General features: G+C 22.6%; 5 protein-coding genes across 5 annotated transcripts; 2 read left to right on the forward strand and 3 right to left on the reverse strand. All coding sequences in view use genetic code 6, as the record gives it.

Annotated features, from left to right (window-relative positions):
* Nucleotides 1–545: 545 nt before the first annotated feature.
* On the reverse strand, nt 546–3,416 carry TTHERM_00529860 (vacuolar V-type H(+)-ATPase B subunit; the record flags this gene model as incomplete). The annotated part of the gene is made up of 4 exons (XM_001032697.3): nt 546–1,500; nt 2,041–2,594; nt 2,700–2,790; nt 3,277–3,416. The coding sequence occupies 4 exons, from the start codon at nt 3,414–3,416 to the stop codon at nt 546–548; spliced, it is 1,740 nt and encodes a 579-aa protein (XP_001032697.2).
* Nucleotides 3,417–4,485: 1,069 nt separating this feature from the next.
* On the reverse strand, nt 4,486–6,250 carry TTHERM_00529870 (calcium-binding-like protein; the record flags this gene model as incomplete). The annotated part of the gene is made up of 10 exons (XM_001032698.2): nt 4,486–4,749; nt 4,806–4,868; nt 5,037–5,105; nt 5,160–5,234; nt 5,299–5,400; nt 5,466–5,526; nt 5,578–5,810; nt 5,902–5,955; nt 6,016–6,146; nt 6,220–6,250. The coding sequence occupies 10 exons, from the start codon at nt 6,248–6,250 to the stop codon at nt 4,486–4,488; spliced, it is 1,083 nt and encodes a 360-aa protein (XP_001032698.2).
* A 1,417-nt stretch (nt 6,251–7,667) lies between these two features.
* TTHERM_000529879 (ribosome associated membrane protein RAMP4) lies at nt 7,668–8,063 on the reverse strand (the record flags this gene model as incomplete). The annotated part of the gene is made up of 4 exons (XM_012799547.1): nt 7,668–7,711; nt 7,775–7,850; nt 7,916–8,002; nt 8,061–8,063. The coding sequence occupies 4 exons, from the start codon at nt 8,061–8,063 to the stop codon at nt 7,668–7,670; spliced, it is 210 nt and encodes a 69-aa protein (XP_012655001.1).
* Nucleotides 8,064–8,506: 443 nt separating this feature from the next.
* Nucleotides 8,507–10,293, forward strand: TTHERM_00529880 (MORN motif protein; the record flags this gene model as incomplete). The annotated part of the gene is made up of 9 exons (XM_001032699.2): nt 8,507–8,512; nt 8,604–8,692; nt 8,742–8,796; nt 8,853–8,987; nt 9,046–9,110; nt 9,164–9,321; nt 9,378–9,594; nt 9,684–9,952; nt 10,052–10,293. The coding sequence occupies 9 exons, from the start codon at nt 8,507–8,509 to the stop codon at nt 10,291–10,293; spliced, it is 1,236 nt and encodes a 411-aa protein (XP_001032699.2).
* A 1,985-nt stretch (nt 10,294–12,278) lies between these two features.
* Nucleotides 12,279–18,052, forward strand: TTHERM_00529890 (DENN domain protein; the record flags this gene model as incomplete). The annotated part of the gene is made up of 8 exons (XM_001032700.2): nt 12,279–12,510; nt 12,599–12,699; nt 12,792–12,986; nt 13,103–13,930; nt 13,988–14,308; nt 14,363–14,950; nt 15,037–15,301; nt 15,354–18,052. Exons 1-8 carry the CDS (start codon nt 12,429–12,431, stop codon nt 18,050–18,052), a joined length of 5,079 nt encoding a protein of 1,692 aa, XP_001032700.2. The 5' UTR covers nt 12,279–12,428.
* Between the last annotated feature and the right edge of the window lie 147 nt (nt 18,053–18,199).

Raw genomic sequence — 18,199 nt, forward strand, 5'->3', positions numbered from 1 at the left:
CAAAAAAAATTATTTATAAATAGAATAAATCTAAGTAAATTAAAATTTTTTATAAAAAATAAAAAACTATCAATGTTAAAGCTGAATAGAAATTAGTAATTTAAAATAAATCAAAAAAATTATATAATACTGATTGATTTATTTATTGAAACTCGATTTTTAAAAATAAATTCTTTAGAAATAATTTAATTGAGATAAAAAATGATAGTTTATTTATTTAATACAGTAAAAAAAAATTTATTTTTAAATATTTATATGAAAATAACTTGTTTAAATCAGTAAAAACTAGAATTATAAATTTTTTTTATGTGTTTAAAAAATATCTTTTGATAATTTTTTATTAAATTGATATTTTAAAACGTAAAATTTCTATTTATTGATGACTATTTTTATCCTTTTCAAATAATATAGTTTTATTATTTACCATTTTTGAATCAACTTTATCCATAACTATTGTTTGATATTTAATATATTTTGTATTTTACTGAAAAAAGTGATAACGCTAATAATAAAAGACCAAGCTTGGTCAACAAAAATAGAAATTTTCATAAAAAATATGAACTAAATAAACAAGTGAATGAACTTTTTAATTTGTTGAATTTGAAAGGATGAATAATACTATGATATAGATAGATACTTGCTTACTTGCTTTGCTTACTAAAAATTACTGTATAATAAATTTATATTTAATACTCTGATATGATAAACGTTAAAAAACTTATATAAAATTAGTAATCAGTTATCTTCTTCTTCACCCCTTTTAGCGTAGTACAAATCCTTGGTTGATTGTTTAATCTTTTTTAGCTTCTCTGGAGGGAAAATTCTGAGTAATTCCCAAGCTTTGTTTAAGGTTTAGAAGATAGTTCTAGATTCGTATTGACCCTAAATTATATTAAAAATATAAAAAATTTGTTTTCTAATTTAATCTTATTTATTACTTGAGAAATATATTTAGATTCGAAATTCTTTAAGAATTCAAGATAAAGGTGATCTTCTTCATTAAGAGCTTCTTCACCGACGACAGCCTTCATTGCAGCAGTATCCTTACCAATAGCATAAGCAGCATAGAGTTCGTTGGAGACATCAGGGTGATCAACTCTGGTCATGACCTTACCGTGATCATCAATACCAATAGCAGACTTCATGAGACGAGAAAGAGAAGGTAAGACATTGATGGGAGGATAAATTTACTTATTATGTAATTAACGATCAATGAAGATTTAACCTTCAGTAATATAACCAGTCAAATCGGGAATAGGATGGGTAATATCATCAGAAGGCATGGTAAGAATGGGAATTTAAGTGATGGAACCATTAACACCTTCGACTCTACCGGCTCTTTCGTAGATTGTTGATAAATCAGTATATAAATAACCAGGATAAGATCTTCTACCAGGGACTTCTTCTCTGGCAGCTGAAACTTCTCTCAAAGAATCAGCATATTATGACATATCAGTTAAGATAACCAAGACGTGCATTTCTCTTTCGTAAGCTAAATATCTATTAATTTTTAAATAATTTATTATTATTGATATTTTCAAAAGATTTTTATCAATAAAATAATTTTTTATTTTTATTTAAAAGTGCGATGTTAAATTAAAATTTTTTATATTGCTTTTTCTTTCATAAACACTATTTGCCTTTTATTCATATCTTAAATAATAATCAATAAGCTAATTTTTTATTAAAAAATATCTAAAAAATAAAAAATTTTAACCATCCTTCTGACTAATTTATTTTTTGTTTATTTATTTTTTATTAGTAGTTAGTTGCCTGATTTTAGTTTAGAAAGGCAGAAAAATGCAGATTATAAAGTTTTAATTATTGAAAGATTAAGTGTTAATTAAATATACAGGACAAGATAGTTATTAAATTTTTAATAAGCTAAGCTATTTTGATTGGGAGGGAGATCAAGAAAGAAAGAAATAATTAATTATGCACTTAATCTTATATTAATTTATATGTGTGTGTGTTTATTTGTATCTTATTTTAAAGTCATTTCTAAAAATTAGATTAATATATTTATTGTATGTTAATTACTCGGCAGCGGTCAAAGAAAGACGAGGAGTAATGATACGTTCGATAGTGGGATCATTAGCAAGATTAAGGAAAAGAATAACCTTTTCCATGGAACCGTTAGATTCGAAATCTTATCTGAAGAAACGAGCGACTTCCATATTAACACCCATAGCACCGAAAACGACGGCGAAGTTTTCTTCGGAGTGATCTAAAACATCCTTACCCTTAACCAAAGAAGCTTAACGCACGATTTAAGCACCAATTTCATTATGGGGAAGACCGTTAGCAGAGAAAAGAGGAATCTTTTAACCTCTAGCAATAGAAGTCATACAATCGATAGCAGAAATACCAGTTTGAATCATTTCCTTGGGATAAACTCTGGAGTAAGGATTAATGGGTTGACCATTAATACTTTAGAATTTTTCAGCCAAAACAGGTGGACCCTTGTCAATAGGAGTACCAGAACCATTGAAGACTCTACCTAACATTTCTTCGGCAATGGGCATTTATAAAGTTTCACCAGTGAATTCACAGTGAGTATATAAACTATCGATACCATCAGTACCTTCAAAGATCTTTAATTTTATTAAAAATATGATTAGTTTAATGCATTTATTTTTATGGCAAAGCAACTTTTTTAGTAATCCTTTTTGTTGCCTTTCTTTTTAAATACTATTTACCTAAACGACGGCCTTTTTACCACTGATTTCGAGAACCTAACCTTTACGGATTGTACCATCGGCTAAGCAAACGTTAACGATTTCAGCAAACCTTTTTGATACAAAAATTAAAATAAGTAAAAGCTACATTAAAAGTTAAAAAATAAGTTCATTCTTAAATCTATAAAGTTGATTGAATCACCATCAAGCAAAACAATCTAACTATCTATCTATATTTTTATATATTTTATCTGTTCTACTCTTTATACTGAATCTATCTATTACTAAATTTTTATTTTTTGCATTCAACTATTTGCTTTGAAAAAAGTTGTTTATTTGATTTGTGCTGCTCTAATAATTAATGTTCTTAACATTTTTTTATATGCTATTTGGAACTTCTTTGGGAAACTAATGCCATCCATTATATTCATAATTTTTTATTAGGATTGATACAGTAGTATCATTAACAAAAAATTGGAATTTGATTTTGTATGTAAAATATGAAAAATTATTTCCATAGAATGAAAAATGAACCTATTTTATTATCTCTATTTGCATAGTAGTATTTATTAATTGTTGAAATTGATATATGATTTACTTGGGGAATTTGACATTATCGAGGATAACCAAAGGACCATCGACTTTGCAAACTGTTCTGTAATCAGCACGAGGAGCAACATTATAATCTCTAGATGCTGCGGCTGCGTGAATCTTAGCAGCTATAGGATCAGAAGACATTTTTCTTCTTTTTCTTTTTTATTTTTATTTTTGTTTTTTTATTTATATTTTATTATAATAAATAAAAATTTTTATTAGGATTTCATCCCTATAGCCAAATAATTGCTTGTTCCACCTTAACTAATGAGCCAAACAAAGGTATAGTAAAGTAAAAAAATAAGATAATACACATATTCCTTTTCTTTTTTCCCATCCCTTCTTCTATCTTTATTCATCGATTCTTCCTTATTTTATTTTTATTTTTGATTAATCAATCTATCATGCATGCATGCATGCATTCATACATACATGGATGGCATTATTAATTAACTCACATATTATTTATCTATCTTTTTTACATTTATTTAATAACTCATATAATATATATCTTTCATTATAAAAGCTTATCAATTTTAGTTATTTTTCATAATCTTTTTTTTTCTTTTATTTTTCTTTTTGTTTAATCCCATTAATTTAATTTTATGAATATGCAAATATTATTTGCTGATAAACATATCTTGCTTGCTTGATAAAATAAGAATCAATAAATATCATGCGGCAAAAGGCCTTTAATTAATTTATTATTAATCATTTATTATTAATCTTATTTTTGATAAAATTTTATTTGGTTTTAATATTTCTAATGTTTATTTGTTTTTTAACAAATATACAAAAATTTCTCATCCAATTTCTTGCATATCTTTATTCATCAAATTTATACAAAATTTTGTAAATTCTTAAACAATAATTTCTTTTATCCAAACTTATTCATTAAAACTTAGTTAAAATTTTATTAATTCACTAAACAAATTTTTTATTTATTTTTTTATTAAAATATATTAAATTTTTTTTTAGAAATAAATTTAAATTATTTTTAGTTTAGAATAAACATTCTAAGTAATAAGTTTTTTTAATTTATTCAATATATTTATTGTAATATAAAGCCATAAATTAAGTAGTAAGTATTAAATAGTAATTAATTTAAAATATTTTTTAATTATTAATTTTGTAATTTTAATCAAATTTTTTATATAATTTTTATTTTAATAATTTAGTAGTAGTTAAAGAGGATTAGCTTATATTAATAATATCAGAAAGACACTGAATGAAGTCTATGTATTAGGAAATTTGTATCTACTTTGTCTTATTCTTCTTTTTCTCCTTCTATGTTTGAATCATTAAAAGTCTAAATAACGCCCAAGATATTCTAATAATTCTTTTTAAATATCTATTTAAGCTTTTCATCTTATTTTTCTTAGACCAAATTGATGAATAGGTCAAGGATAAGAAAAGCTTCTTTTCTTATAGCCTGATCTTCATTAGCAGCAAGTAGAAGAATAATCTTTAAGTTTTCCTTATATTTATAAAAAAGTTTATGAATATTTTAAATATATTATGTATTTTTCTTACTATGCTTAAGAAATGACTGGCAAACACGTGATAAATAGGATCATTCAAAATCTTATATAAAATCTATTTTTATTTTCATATTAATTTTAAAATATAAGAAATAAATTCTAAAGTTTTTTAAAAATTATTAATAAATAATGAAGAGTATATAATTAATTCAAATAATTTATAAGAATATTATTAACAAATAATTAAAAATAAATATTTGATTTAAATAATTTTTAATATTACTTTTAAAATCATCCTTATGCCAGAGTAGTTTACATTATCTTATAAGGATCTTCTGAAAGTTTGCTCTACCTTTTATTTATAAATTTTGTTATTTTAGGCAAATTCTAGCATTTAATTATTTACTTCAACAGATTTTTCTTCAAGCAGTTAAGACGCAACAATTTTAGTGTTTGTATTTTTTTTGTTCAAGAACAATTACTAATATTAATGATTTGAATGAAATGTTTACTATTTAAATTTAATTTAAAACTAATTTATTTACATTTATTACTTCAATAGCCTCACATTAGATTATGAATTAGTTTGAATTCAAATGTTTAAATATCTTATTTATTAGATTTATTGATAAAATCTATCCTAGCAACTTAATTTTAAAATTAATTTAATTATTTTAATAAGCCTGTTTTGTATTAATTATTGATAATTTACTTCTTTGGATTCTGATACAATCCTTATAACGCTTCCAACATAAAAACTCATTTATTCAAATCTATTAAATATTTAATACTTAAAATTTAATAATTTTAATAAATTAGTTTACTTATCACATAAATCATTGACAATATTCTAAATATGATTAGATTTTAGATATTATTCTGTAGTATTTATAGATGACCTAAGTAGACCCTATTCATCTAATAAAGAGTTCTACAACAAATTAATTATTGTCTTTTTATCTTCTAACTAGAAAACATCTGGATGTTTCATAAGAAGTACAAGTGATTTGTTGAAATACTCATAAGAAATAAGTTCTTTTATTTTATCTTAGTCTCCCTTTATTTTTTTAATAAAGATTAGATTGAAAAGTCTTAGTTATATACTAAATTAGTAGAACAAAGTAGTAAAAAAAGAACTAATTCATTACATGTTAAAAGATCTCTGAGCACCTTTAAATATACTTATTCATTTTTTGATGCTTCTAGTTTATTTTATAGAATATATTTTAGATTAAAATAGTAAAATTATATCAGAGAAATACTTTATTTGATTTCAAGTCATTAAAATATGAATCGATTGATTAATAGAGACAGCAACAAACTTCATAAACAGATTTATGTTTTTTACCAAAAAAGCTAGTTAGCTTTGGTGATACTTTTTTAACTTCAATTTCTTTATATTTAAAATAAATTCAATTAAATATCAGGATAAAAGATATAGGCTTTATTTCTTAGAAAGAATTTACTTTGTTCTTAGTTTAACTTTTGAGTTAACATATTTATTTTTAACAATAGTCACTATGTATGAGAAAGAATTTTTATTTATTTGTTTTTTTTATGTTTTTGTAGTTGATATTAAATTTTGCTTATAAATTATTTACAAAAAAGTTTTTAATTAGCCAGATATATAATACATTTAATACTTGATATATAATAACTTTACAATATTTATTTTCGAAGAACATTTCCACTTAGAAAAACTAAGCTGGTGAATAGTTTTAGTATAATTTCTTTTTTTTTTCATAATTAAATCAAATAGAAATTAGAGTTTTATATATAAGAAGCTACTACCAATTTTTTAACACATTTTAAATTTTTTCTCAAAAAAAAAGCATTAATTAAAAGAAAATCAAAAATTTTACTGGTTGTTATTGTGGAACTTTACAAAAAAATAAAAAATTTTCTTAAAGTATATCTAAGATAACTGCATAACCAAAAAAGTGTAATTGTATTAGTAAATACATGGAGTTTAGAGATTAAATCAATTATTTTTACAAAGTGATATTGAATTTACATTATGGAGAATTTAAAAAGATTATTAACTTATAAAACTATAAAAAATAAAATAAACAAATTTTATAAAAAAATAAATAAATATAGATATGTATTTAATTTTAATATTTTTCTTTTTATACTTGTTTTACTATACTTAAAATCATTATTTAATATTTTATATATATATTTTAACAATTATATAATGAGAAGTAAGGAATAGTTTTTATTTTGCTGAATACTTTATAAAAACTCCTTTTTCTATTTGCTTCAATTTGCAATGTAAGATATAAAAATCTTTTTGATTTTTGGAATTATAAATTTTAATTAGGAAAAATGTAAACAAAAAAAGAATATTTACAAAAATACTATAACAAAAAATATGATAGAATTTCGAATTTTTCACTAAAATTTTTCTATCTTTTGATTGTGAGAAAACAATATTAAAAAATTAAAAACTCTTCTTTTTTCTACCTCAATAGAACTTTAAGTTTTAATAATAATAATAATAGTAATACCTAAAAATTAAATAAAGATTCATCTATTTCATTGATTTCAAAAAATAGATTCAAACATATACCTAATAATATAATCATTTATATATTTAACTTCAATAAAGAAAAATAAATAATATCATTTTCTAAAATTTATTTCGTTTAATTTTATAATTAAAATAAGTTCATTTTTACTTTTTTTTTTTAATATTTTTTTGGTTTTAAAATATGAATTTTTTACAAATTTAGAAAAACAAGAAATATTTTATTTTAATTTTTATAAGAAAATTACTTCACATAAAGATAATGAACTTATATTTATATCATTAATAAAAAATACATAATTAAAAACAAAATCAAATAAAGATACTGTTTAGATAAGGGATAATATAATTAATTATGTATAAAATATTTTTTATCTTTATATTTCAAGAAGAAGTGTTTAAAAACATATTTAATAACTAAAATACAGCTGTTTATTTTTAATAATATAAAAATGTTAAATTAAGGAAGATGTTAAAATAAACAAATTTACCTGAACCTACTACTACAAAAATGAATAGAGAAGTAATAACAGGACCAACTTTGCTTGATTTCTCTTTTGGGACAGGCTTTTATAATTTTAGATTTATTTTTCAATAAATTGGAATGGAAAATTTCTTAATATTTTTATTACTTTTCCAGAAATACTTGACTATCCTCTTTTGGTAATATTTTCACTAAACTATTGGTTTCTATGCTTGATACTTCTAGTTGCTGAAGTCTGATAGTATTTATATTAATTTTTAAATTTTAAAAACCTAAAAAATTAAAACTTTTACCATTTTATCCTTTGTTTCCTATTTGTTTTTTGTTAGATTGTTTATTAATTTTTAATTTAATATTTAAATTTTTTTTTCTACTTAAATCTTTTAAACAATTTATAGTTGATATTAAAGTATTTGTAAAGAAGCAAGTGGATTGTTTTTAGTGTTTATTAGATTTGCAATTCTACTGTTTTTCAATGCTTTATTATTATTAATTAATATAATGGTCATTAATTTGCTTATATAAAATAAAACTAACTCATTTTTTTGTTAAAATAAATGATAGTTAGTTATTAGCTATTTTATAATTTAAGAGTTATTTGCATATAATATATTTGCATCAATATCACTTTTTTAATTAAATAATAGTAAGTTTTACTCTTCATCATCTAATTAATCTAAAAATTTAGAAAGCAATAAAAAAAATAATAACTACTTTTCATAGGTTTTTGATTTAGAAAATGGATGTAAGATTTTAGTTTAATTTAGATTTTTAAATTAGTTGTAGCAGAATGAAATTTAAACTAATATCAAATATTTTTATTGTATTATAAAAAGAATAACTCAAATTATTAGCAAGAATATAGCGAACATGTTTATACTTTGAAAAATAGAACTGCTCCTTAAAAAGAATAGCATTGGAAGATGTAATTTTTTCATTTTAAAATTACAAATTTAAATTTAATTTTTCAAAAGAAATGATAGAAAAGCCTAAAAGAATGGACCTCATAGTGCTATCTACTGGGTTAAGGTAATATTTAAAATAAAGTGCAGATTCTTATCTAGATTAATATGGTTTATACTTAGAAAAAACAAAGAAATGAAGATGGATCTATGAAAGTTGAAAAATGGATAGCAAATACAAAATATATTGGGGATTGGAAAGATAATAAAAAAGATGGTTTTGGTATTTAATTTTATGGAAATGGCGATAAATATGAAGTAAAATCGTTTCACTTTCTAATTTAATGCATTAATTCATTTTTTACGTCAAATAAAGGGAGGATGGTAAAATAATACGAGAAATGGTTAAGGAACTTTTTGGGTTTGTGAAGGCAAAAATAAGTAAAAAAGTTTCTCTTATTATAAAATCTCTTAAAGTTATTTAAATGATTAAGATTGAGGAGAGAATATACTGGAGATTGGGTGGATGATAAAAAAACTGGTAAAGGAACTATGTTTTATAATAATGGAGATAGATATGATGGCCTTTGGTTAGACGATAAGCCACACGATGAAGGGAGAATGATTTATGCTAATGGAGATGTTTATGAAGGTTTTACATACTATTTTTAAGAGTTATTTTTATTTTTAATTAAAATTAAATTAAAGGATAGTGGTTTGTTGGAAAAAGGAGTGGATATGGTGTTATGACAAAAAGAAACGGTGATCACTTCGAAGGTCATTGGGTTAATGATAAAAGAGAAGGATAAGGATCATACTTCTTTGCCCTAAAAAATTAAGTATTTGTTGGTGAATGGGTAGATGATATGCCCAAAACAGGTGTATATTCTGAGGTAGAAGATCCATACACTGTCAAACCAGATAGGTAAAAATATTTTACATACAAATTTAAATTCTGTTTTCAATAAATGAATAAAGTCATTTTTATTTTATTTTTTTAAAAAAAATATAAAGGGAAAAACACTTTACTGACCCATATATTTTACCTAATATACCTAAAATCTAATTAAAGAATCCAACTAAAGTTCTTTAAGAAGCTATGGAAAATGTAAGGAAATAAAGAACTATTTATAGAGCTAGGTTTATTCCTATCGATGAGTTATATACTGAAGAAGAACGTTTAGAGCTTTACAAAGAATTTGCAGCTGCATGTGATGATAATAGAAAAGTTTCAGTACTTGGGTTAAATGCTATTTTAGCTAACATGGACTTTGAATTAACAGGTAAAATATGCTTTAAGAATTTCAATCAAATATGATTTATTATAAAATCCTTTTAAAACACATCAAACTAATTATTACTTTTTTATTTAAAATTATTAGACGAAGATATCAAAGATTATTTAGAAAAGTTAAAACCTGAAAACCCTCAAGCAGATATAGATTATGATACATTTGCAAGATTAATAGCTATTATTCTTGAAGATAAGTCATTTGAATAAGGATAAGAAGAAAACGATTAAGTTTATGAAGATGAAAATGAAGAAGATATGTAATAATATTAAAACGATGTTGGATAACAATACGATAACGAAGACAATGAAGAAAATTCTGATATATTTTGAATTATTTATTTAATTTCATTTATTTATAAATATTATCCATTCCATGATTATATTTTTGTAAACTTTATCATTATTTTCTGTCTAATCAATCTTATCAAATCAGAAGTTTATTTAATATTTTTCTTATTTTTTAATGAATTAATTATTTCCCAAAAATAAAATAAACAATCTAACGAAATATAATTTTTAATTTAATAAATAAATAATTAATACTTAAGCAGCGCTAAGGAAAAGTTTTTTAAGCATCAGCTATTTTCTCTTTGTGACTTAAGATAAAGGCTAAGTATTCTGACAATTGATGGACGGATATGAAGCAAAGTATTGATTATTGGAGGGAAGATGGAGATACAAATTTAAACAACTGAATGATTATTTGAAAAAATACTTAAATAGATAAATAAATAAAAAAAATAAAAAAATTGAAATTACTTCGAGAGAGAGAAAGTATCTAGCATTAAAGGAAATTATATTAATTAGGAGGGATATCTTTAATAGCATACTGTTCCTACCGAGAAATTAGTTTTTTATACCATCTCTTAATTCTGCATTCCTTTCTTCGAAATTTTTAAAAATTCGGTAGTAGGTTAACATGTTAGATGAGATATTTCTAGGCTAATTATTATAAAAGTAATTTAATCAATGAGAAAGAATTGAAGTAATAAAAAAAATGAAAAAAAAAAAAATATATAAAAAATAAAAAAGTATTTGATAATAATCAAGAAGGAATTTAGAGGAATATTGAAATTTTCTTAAAAATATGACATGCTAAGTGAATTTGAACTCTTGAAATTGATTGGTTGAACAGTCTTTACTTAATGATTGGAACTTAACGTCGTTTAAATTGGGGAAGGATTAACTAACCACTAATCTAACTTGATACGACAACCTTAGGCTGCGCCCATAAAAACGTCTTTCAAAACAACTATCATAAAATATTTTTTATAAGGATTGCTATGCTTTAATTTTTACAAATAAATTTTATAAAATCGAGAACTCAACTGATTTGATTATTTTTTTTACCGTTAAAGATTGATAATAAATAAATTTTATTAAAAACTCAACTGATTGATTTATATAAAAAAAACAAAATACTAAAATAAATGAAATAAAATAAAAAAATATTAATTACATATTAAAAAATCTTAAATTAAATAACTAAAAAATAAAAAAAATAAATAAATTAATAAATATAACTTCATATTAAAAATAAACATATAGCTAAAAAGGAATCTTAAAAAACTAAATAAAACACAAAATAGTCATTTTCAAATATGATGAAAACTTTAATAAATACCAATACCATAAAGTATAATACATATTTTCTATACATTTTTTAAAATTTATATATCTATAATTGGATTAATTTCAAATATTAATTAATCTATCACTTTTGTTTTAAAATATCTAAAAGAAAGTATGTTGAAATTAATTTTAATTTTATTTTAAAAATCTTAAGTACAATTATATTATGAAAAAAATAAATCAATTAATATATTTGAAAATAAAACAAAATTTATTAAAAAATATTTCACCATTATTCTACAACCATAAATCATGCATGCTAATTAATAATTAAGACATATTTGAGAAAATATTTTCTTTATGATTTATTATTTATAATTTAACTAATTTGAGAATAATTTTAATTAATTATTAAAATATCTTTTATAAAAAATATCATTGTTTATTTCAAAAAATAATTTGAAATAGTTTTATTCTTAATAATTAGTTGTAAAATTTAATTAATTTTCAAATAATAATAGAATTCATAAATTTTAAATTTAATATCCAAAAAATCAATTTGTATTATCTTTTACACACACTGCTTTGAATAGAAATATTGATGAAATTTTGAATCGAATTTAAAAGCTCCTTATAGCCTTATTTCTAAGGTATTTGAAAAATTTAGAAGATTTAAGTAAAAAGAAATAAAGTTCGTTAATATCGTCTCTTGAGTTATTAATACTGCAAATAAATTGATTTGAAATCAAAACAAAATAAATAGTAAAAATCATAATAACTAAAAGCAAAGCAGTACTATTGGATAATCAACTCAAATATTCTACTTTAAAGATCACCATACCATTTATTTACTTAACTGCTAAAATATTATATTAGACTAATATTACTTAAATATGAACGTCTAAGCCGAAGTTTAAAATTATGCTGACATTTTAGAGTTATTTGTAATTTTGGGAATCAAAATAACTAATGAAAGTAAGCTATATCTTATTAAGTTTTTTTTAGATAGATTCATATCGCTACACTATGAAAATAATCTAATAATTTTTTTTATCTAATAAAGCTTTAGAAATCAGCGATTAAGCTCAGTAATTTGAATTTTCTATAAAAGATGTTTACCCATTTTAGGAAAATAAGCCTGGATTTATTCATAATTTACATCATGTATATTTTTAAATATATTTTCATTTAAAAGGAATTGATAATTAAAGAATCTAAAAAAATTTTTTTCATAATTTGTTCTATAAACAAAAAAGTGGTGTTTTCCAGAAGGCGTGCATATTTATGACGAATAAGGAAATCAGAAATATTAAAACAATTCAATGAAGCAAGCTATTAATAATATAAGCTAAAATAGCAAATAGTAAATATAAGATAAAGTAAACGTTTTTAACTTCGTAATAACTGATGAGAATTCTTTAAAAAGATACTGCACTTGCTTATAAGTATTTGTAAGAAAATACTTTATTAAAATATTTAAATTTTTTATCTTTTAATTTTAATTTATTTCAAACTAACAAATATTTTATAAAAACCAAGAATTTTAAAATATTTTTATACTTTTTAGGAGTTAAGAAAGCTTAAAATTAAATCAACTTCAGAAGCTACAAATTTAGAGTATTAAAGAGTATTTATACCAAAATCATATTGTTTAATAAGTAGACTCAATCTCTTGGAAGTCCATAAATAATTCCTTGCCTTTATTTACAAATATGTTGTACATCCTTAAATAGTCTAAAACTCAATCTCATAAAACAGTGATTTAGTTTATGATTCTATAAAATTTTCTCAAACATAAATACAAAACTTCGAAAAATACGCAAATAACTATGGATATAGAGAGGCCTAAAAAGTAGCCATCAATAATAACTCAGAATTAAAGGAAAAAGGAAGTATAGTCTTTAACGTAAGAGAAGAGTTTGTTTTCAACTTTCTATTTTCGTACCTTAAAACAATCAAGAGTCGTCAAAATATCAATCAATGTAAATAATTTAGTCTCGTACTTAATGGAAGAGAGATATTTACCTTGCGTAATTGTGTGAACAAACTATTTGAAATAGAGAATTTTTCTTACAAGCCACTTTTTATGAAACTATCCATTTAGAATATAATTGATCTTATACAAAGCATCCTTCTTGAAAAATAAATAATTATTTTCTCAAATAATCCCAGCGACATCATTCATTTGTGTGAAGCATTGTTTACTTTTATTAGACCTCTTACTTGGAATTGTCTTTATATACCATTTTTACCAACTCAAATGATAGAGACTCTTCATATAATGGTTCCCTATATTATTGGCATTCATAGAAATAATAAAGATTAAGTTCTTTCTTCAGTAGAATCTGAAAATAAAGTTTTCCTTGATTTAGATAGTGATTATATAATTTAAGATGTAAATATTTTTACTTTTTTATCATAGAGTTAAATCCATAATTTTTTTTAAAATCAGGGACTGCAATTACCAGAGTTTTTAAAGTTTCACTTGAAAGAGTAATTGAGAGATAAATTAAAAAATTATAAAGACACGCTTAAGTAAGGAACCAAAAAAGAGTAGAATCTCAATTTTATGAATCTCATTCTAAATATGAAGAAAATTTTCTTATAATTTATGATTTCTTTAATTAATAACTACTTACCCTTCTTTCTTTTCCCAACGGATTTTGATTATGAAAGAGATGTCAGCAATGAAATATTTGACTTCAAGGCTTATTTTAGATTTTTAGATGCTTCTTCCGAACCTTTTTACCAAGAATTCGTCTAAAAAACTATGGTAAATAAATTTTTATTTTATTTTATATTAAAATATTTGTTTATTTAATCTTAGATTTTTAGAAGCTTTATTGAAGAAACATATAAGATTTTAAGATAAGTTGAAGTTTTTAACAGAGATATTCGCGATATTAGAGACTAAGAGGCTCCCCAGTATTTAATAGAGTTCATAAAGGAAATTTAAAAATTAAATTCTTACATTTAGTTACAGAGCCAAAAGAGAATTGAAATAACTAATGTTAATGTGTACAAATACCCTGACCTTCTTCACACTTTAAACCTTGAGCACTCTATTATTATTAACAATTACATGCAAGAATTATAGAGATAAAACTTTACAGAAACTAAAAATGAATTGCTTAAATACTTGATCTTTTTCTAAAAAGATTTAAAGAAAAAGCAAAGTTAGAATCCGTTCTATCCTTCAAATATTAAAAGTATTTCAGCTCCTCTTTCACCAATATTAGAACAAATAGGAGAGATTCCTATTATTAATTTAGATGAAATATAAAATGATGTAGATAAAACTATTACGAAAAAAGCTGAAGAAAGCAAGTAGCATATTTTTTTAAAGCAGCCATACTTTTAGGAATATAACCCAGACTTTTAAATTTTATTAGATAATCAAAATTAAATATTTGAGGTAATTTATTGAAGTTTACTAACTTGATAAAATTCTTTCTTTTTATCTTTCACATTCATTTAAATAATTATCAAAACATATTTTAGATTAAAGAATTTGAAGATTAGAGTTCTAAAATTTTAATCCCTTAATTTGCTAAGAATATTAACATAAAGCATGAAATGGAAAACCACCACAGATAGAATCTCAGCATTTAAGAATTTTCCACTAATGAGTTAATTATTCCCTACCCATCTCCTAATAGAAATAATTTAAATCTAAATTAATCTAATAATGTTTCTAAAGAATTCTTGACATTTCAAAGCTAGTAAAGACTTCATTCAGAATAGAGTTCTTTCAACAACGGATACAGTAAAAAAATTAACATTTTAAAAAATAATTAATATATTTTTTATTTATTTAGATGGAATGCAGTTTAATTCATAAAATAATTTTTAACCAAACGGAATAATGTTTTCTACTGAAACCAGATGGAATAAATTTGAATAACCTGCTAAAAATACTGGAACTTCATCTTAGAGCTTAAAAAGAAATTCAAGGAAAATATTTGAAAATACAGTAACTTAATTCTCTGGAAATTATTGTTCTGCTGCTTATAAGCCAAGGACTACGTTAGATCCTAACAATCAAAGAAGATTTAGCAATAACATTAAATAAAAGGCTAAAACTGACATGAGTATTGAGGAAAAGAATGATACTTAGGAGGATTTACGTTATCACATTTTTAATAACCAAATTTAGATTAAAGAAGACACTCTAGGAGAAGATGCATAAGATGAAGATTATAAATTCTTCAAAATAGAAGAGGTACCAAAAAAATAAATAGCCAAAAAAGATAAATCTTTATCTCCTAACCGCTCAGACATTCCTGAAGAAAACTAAGTAGATACTGTACCTGACTTCTTTAGAGGAGAGTTAGAAATGAAAAATATTGTAACATTAAATATCGACCAGATAACTAGTTGCCATACATTTCGTAAAAAGGAGTCGTCAAACTAAGATAAAACTAAAAGTCACTTTAAATCTGTTTAAAATTTTGGAGGATAAGCAAACACTCAAAGAAGTTTGAATTGCTAAAACAATTTTGCTTTTACTTCAATAGAAGAGAGCGAGCTAGATAATGAATATAATCATAATAAATCTAACGAAGAGGAGTTTGGTTCAGATCCTTTACTTGAAATAAGAAATCATTTCTTTTAAGATTAATTATCACCTGTAAATACATGCAGCAGATTTTCTTTGTCTAATAATCCTTTTACTGTAATATCTCCAGTAAATTAAGGCAGTGGCTAGATACCTCAATTAAAAAGTGCACATTTTTAACCACCTTACTTTAAGAATAATAAAGTTAGTAGTAATAGCCAAGTAATACCTCGTAAGGCTATTTTTAATACATTAATTTCTGATTAAAACAAAAACTCATAATATTCAAAGTGTTGCATAAAGACTGAAGAAAACCTAGATAACAGGTTTTAATTATCTATTAATTAAAGCTAGCAAACAAATGTTAACACTTAGTAAGATATATGTTCTCCAACTAACTCTAAAATATTTTCATATAATTGGAAAATATAAAATGGTATTTAGCTCAATACTTAAATAACAATTGATGAAGAAGATAATCAAGCTCTATTAACAAATGGTAGCTAAATTTTTTCATAAGGAATAAAGTCCCCAACTTAAAAAGCTTTAAGCCCTCAAAGTAACTAAATAATTAACCTACAAGGAATTAAATATTAATAGTCCAGCATGACTATAGCTGCTATAGCTGGCTCATAAAACCATTAAAACTTGAAAATTTAGCAAAAAATTAAAAATAATTATTTTCACACTGAGAATGTACAAGAAGAAGAAAATGAAAATTTATCTACAGAACCTAGAGATAAACCACATCAAACTTAGCTTTAGTCAAGAATTATTTTTAATCCTTCTTCTTAAATATTAAATAAGTAAAAAACCAAATTGAAAGTAGATATCTAAAAAAAATAAAGTTATTTATAAACTTATGAAGAAAATAAGTTTGAGAATACTCAAATCAAAGATGACCCATTGATTCTAAAAGATTATTTTTCCTATGAAATTAGTAATAATAAAGTCAATACTAACAATAATTTAAATAAAGTAAAACAAGCTCAAACAAATTAAAAAATATAAGTACCAAATTTACTTAATAAAGCTGTTAACTAATAAATGAATATCCAAACAGAAAGTGCTGAAGAAGAAAAAAAGATGCTCCATAAAAGAAGAGGGAATAGCAGTTAAAGCAATTTAGTTGTGAATGCAAACAATAATCGCTCTTTGTCCCAAATTAATCTTACATAAGTCAATCAAAGTACAAACAATGCGAATATTAATCACTCGAAAAACTAGACAGGTCTAACACTTAAATAATACTCTGAAACAAACAGAGATATAAAAACAGCTAATTATTCAAATAACTTTTAAAATAATACGTAAAATAAAAAGACTACTAAATTTAAAATATTTGATCAATCCTAAAACGAAAAATAAATTTAATAAAATATACCAGCAAAAATTTAATAAAACGATGTCAAAATAAATTAGAGTTCTGACGTTATGTAAAATAACTAAAATTAAATTAATACAAACCTTCGTACTATCCTTTAAAACACATAAAACTAAATTTCTAAAGAACATTAAGCTGCTGTCTAACAGGAAAAAACCCATAATTAATAGGGTCCATTACAACCTTAGCAAAACGAATAAAATATACTTAAAAAAAATAACAGTTAGGTTATCTAAGGCAAAGAAACCATATCTCATATGCTTCAATAGAGAAGATAGTCTAAAGAATAATATTTTAATCAAAAATTTTAAGCTCCCTAAACTTTATTATCAGGAGAAAATAAATTAAATTATAATAACTAAGTTTAGAATAACAGTTAAAACAGTTCTGTTGTTACAAATAATTAAAATGACAAAATTATAAAGCAAAACTTAATAATTAATTAAAATTAATAGTAAAAAATATCTGCAATAAAATAAATAAGCTAACAAAATTACTTTTTATCAAAAAATAATCAAGTAAAGACTACTTCTGTAGCTAATTAAAATAAAATTAATTCAAAAAGAATATTTTGATATTCAAATGTAAATAAATTTAAAATATCTTAATCTTATCTGCATAATTTAGAAAGTAACTAACTAAGTAAATATCTAAAATCAATTTATTTTTATGCATAGTAAATTATTATATAACAATGTAAAATAAAAAAAATATATGTCAAA

Source organism: Tetrahymena thermophila (genome assembly GCF_000189635.1).
Source record: "Tetrahymena thermophila SB210 genomic scaffold scf_8254459, whole genome shotgun sequence".
NCBI lineage: Eukaryota > Ciliophora > Oligohymenophorea > Hymenostomatida > Tetrahymenidae > Tetrahymena > Tetrahymena thermophila.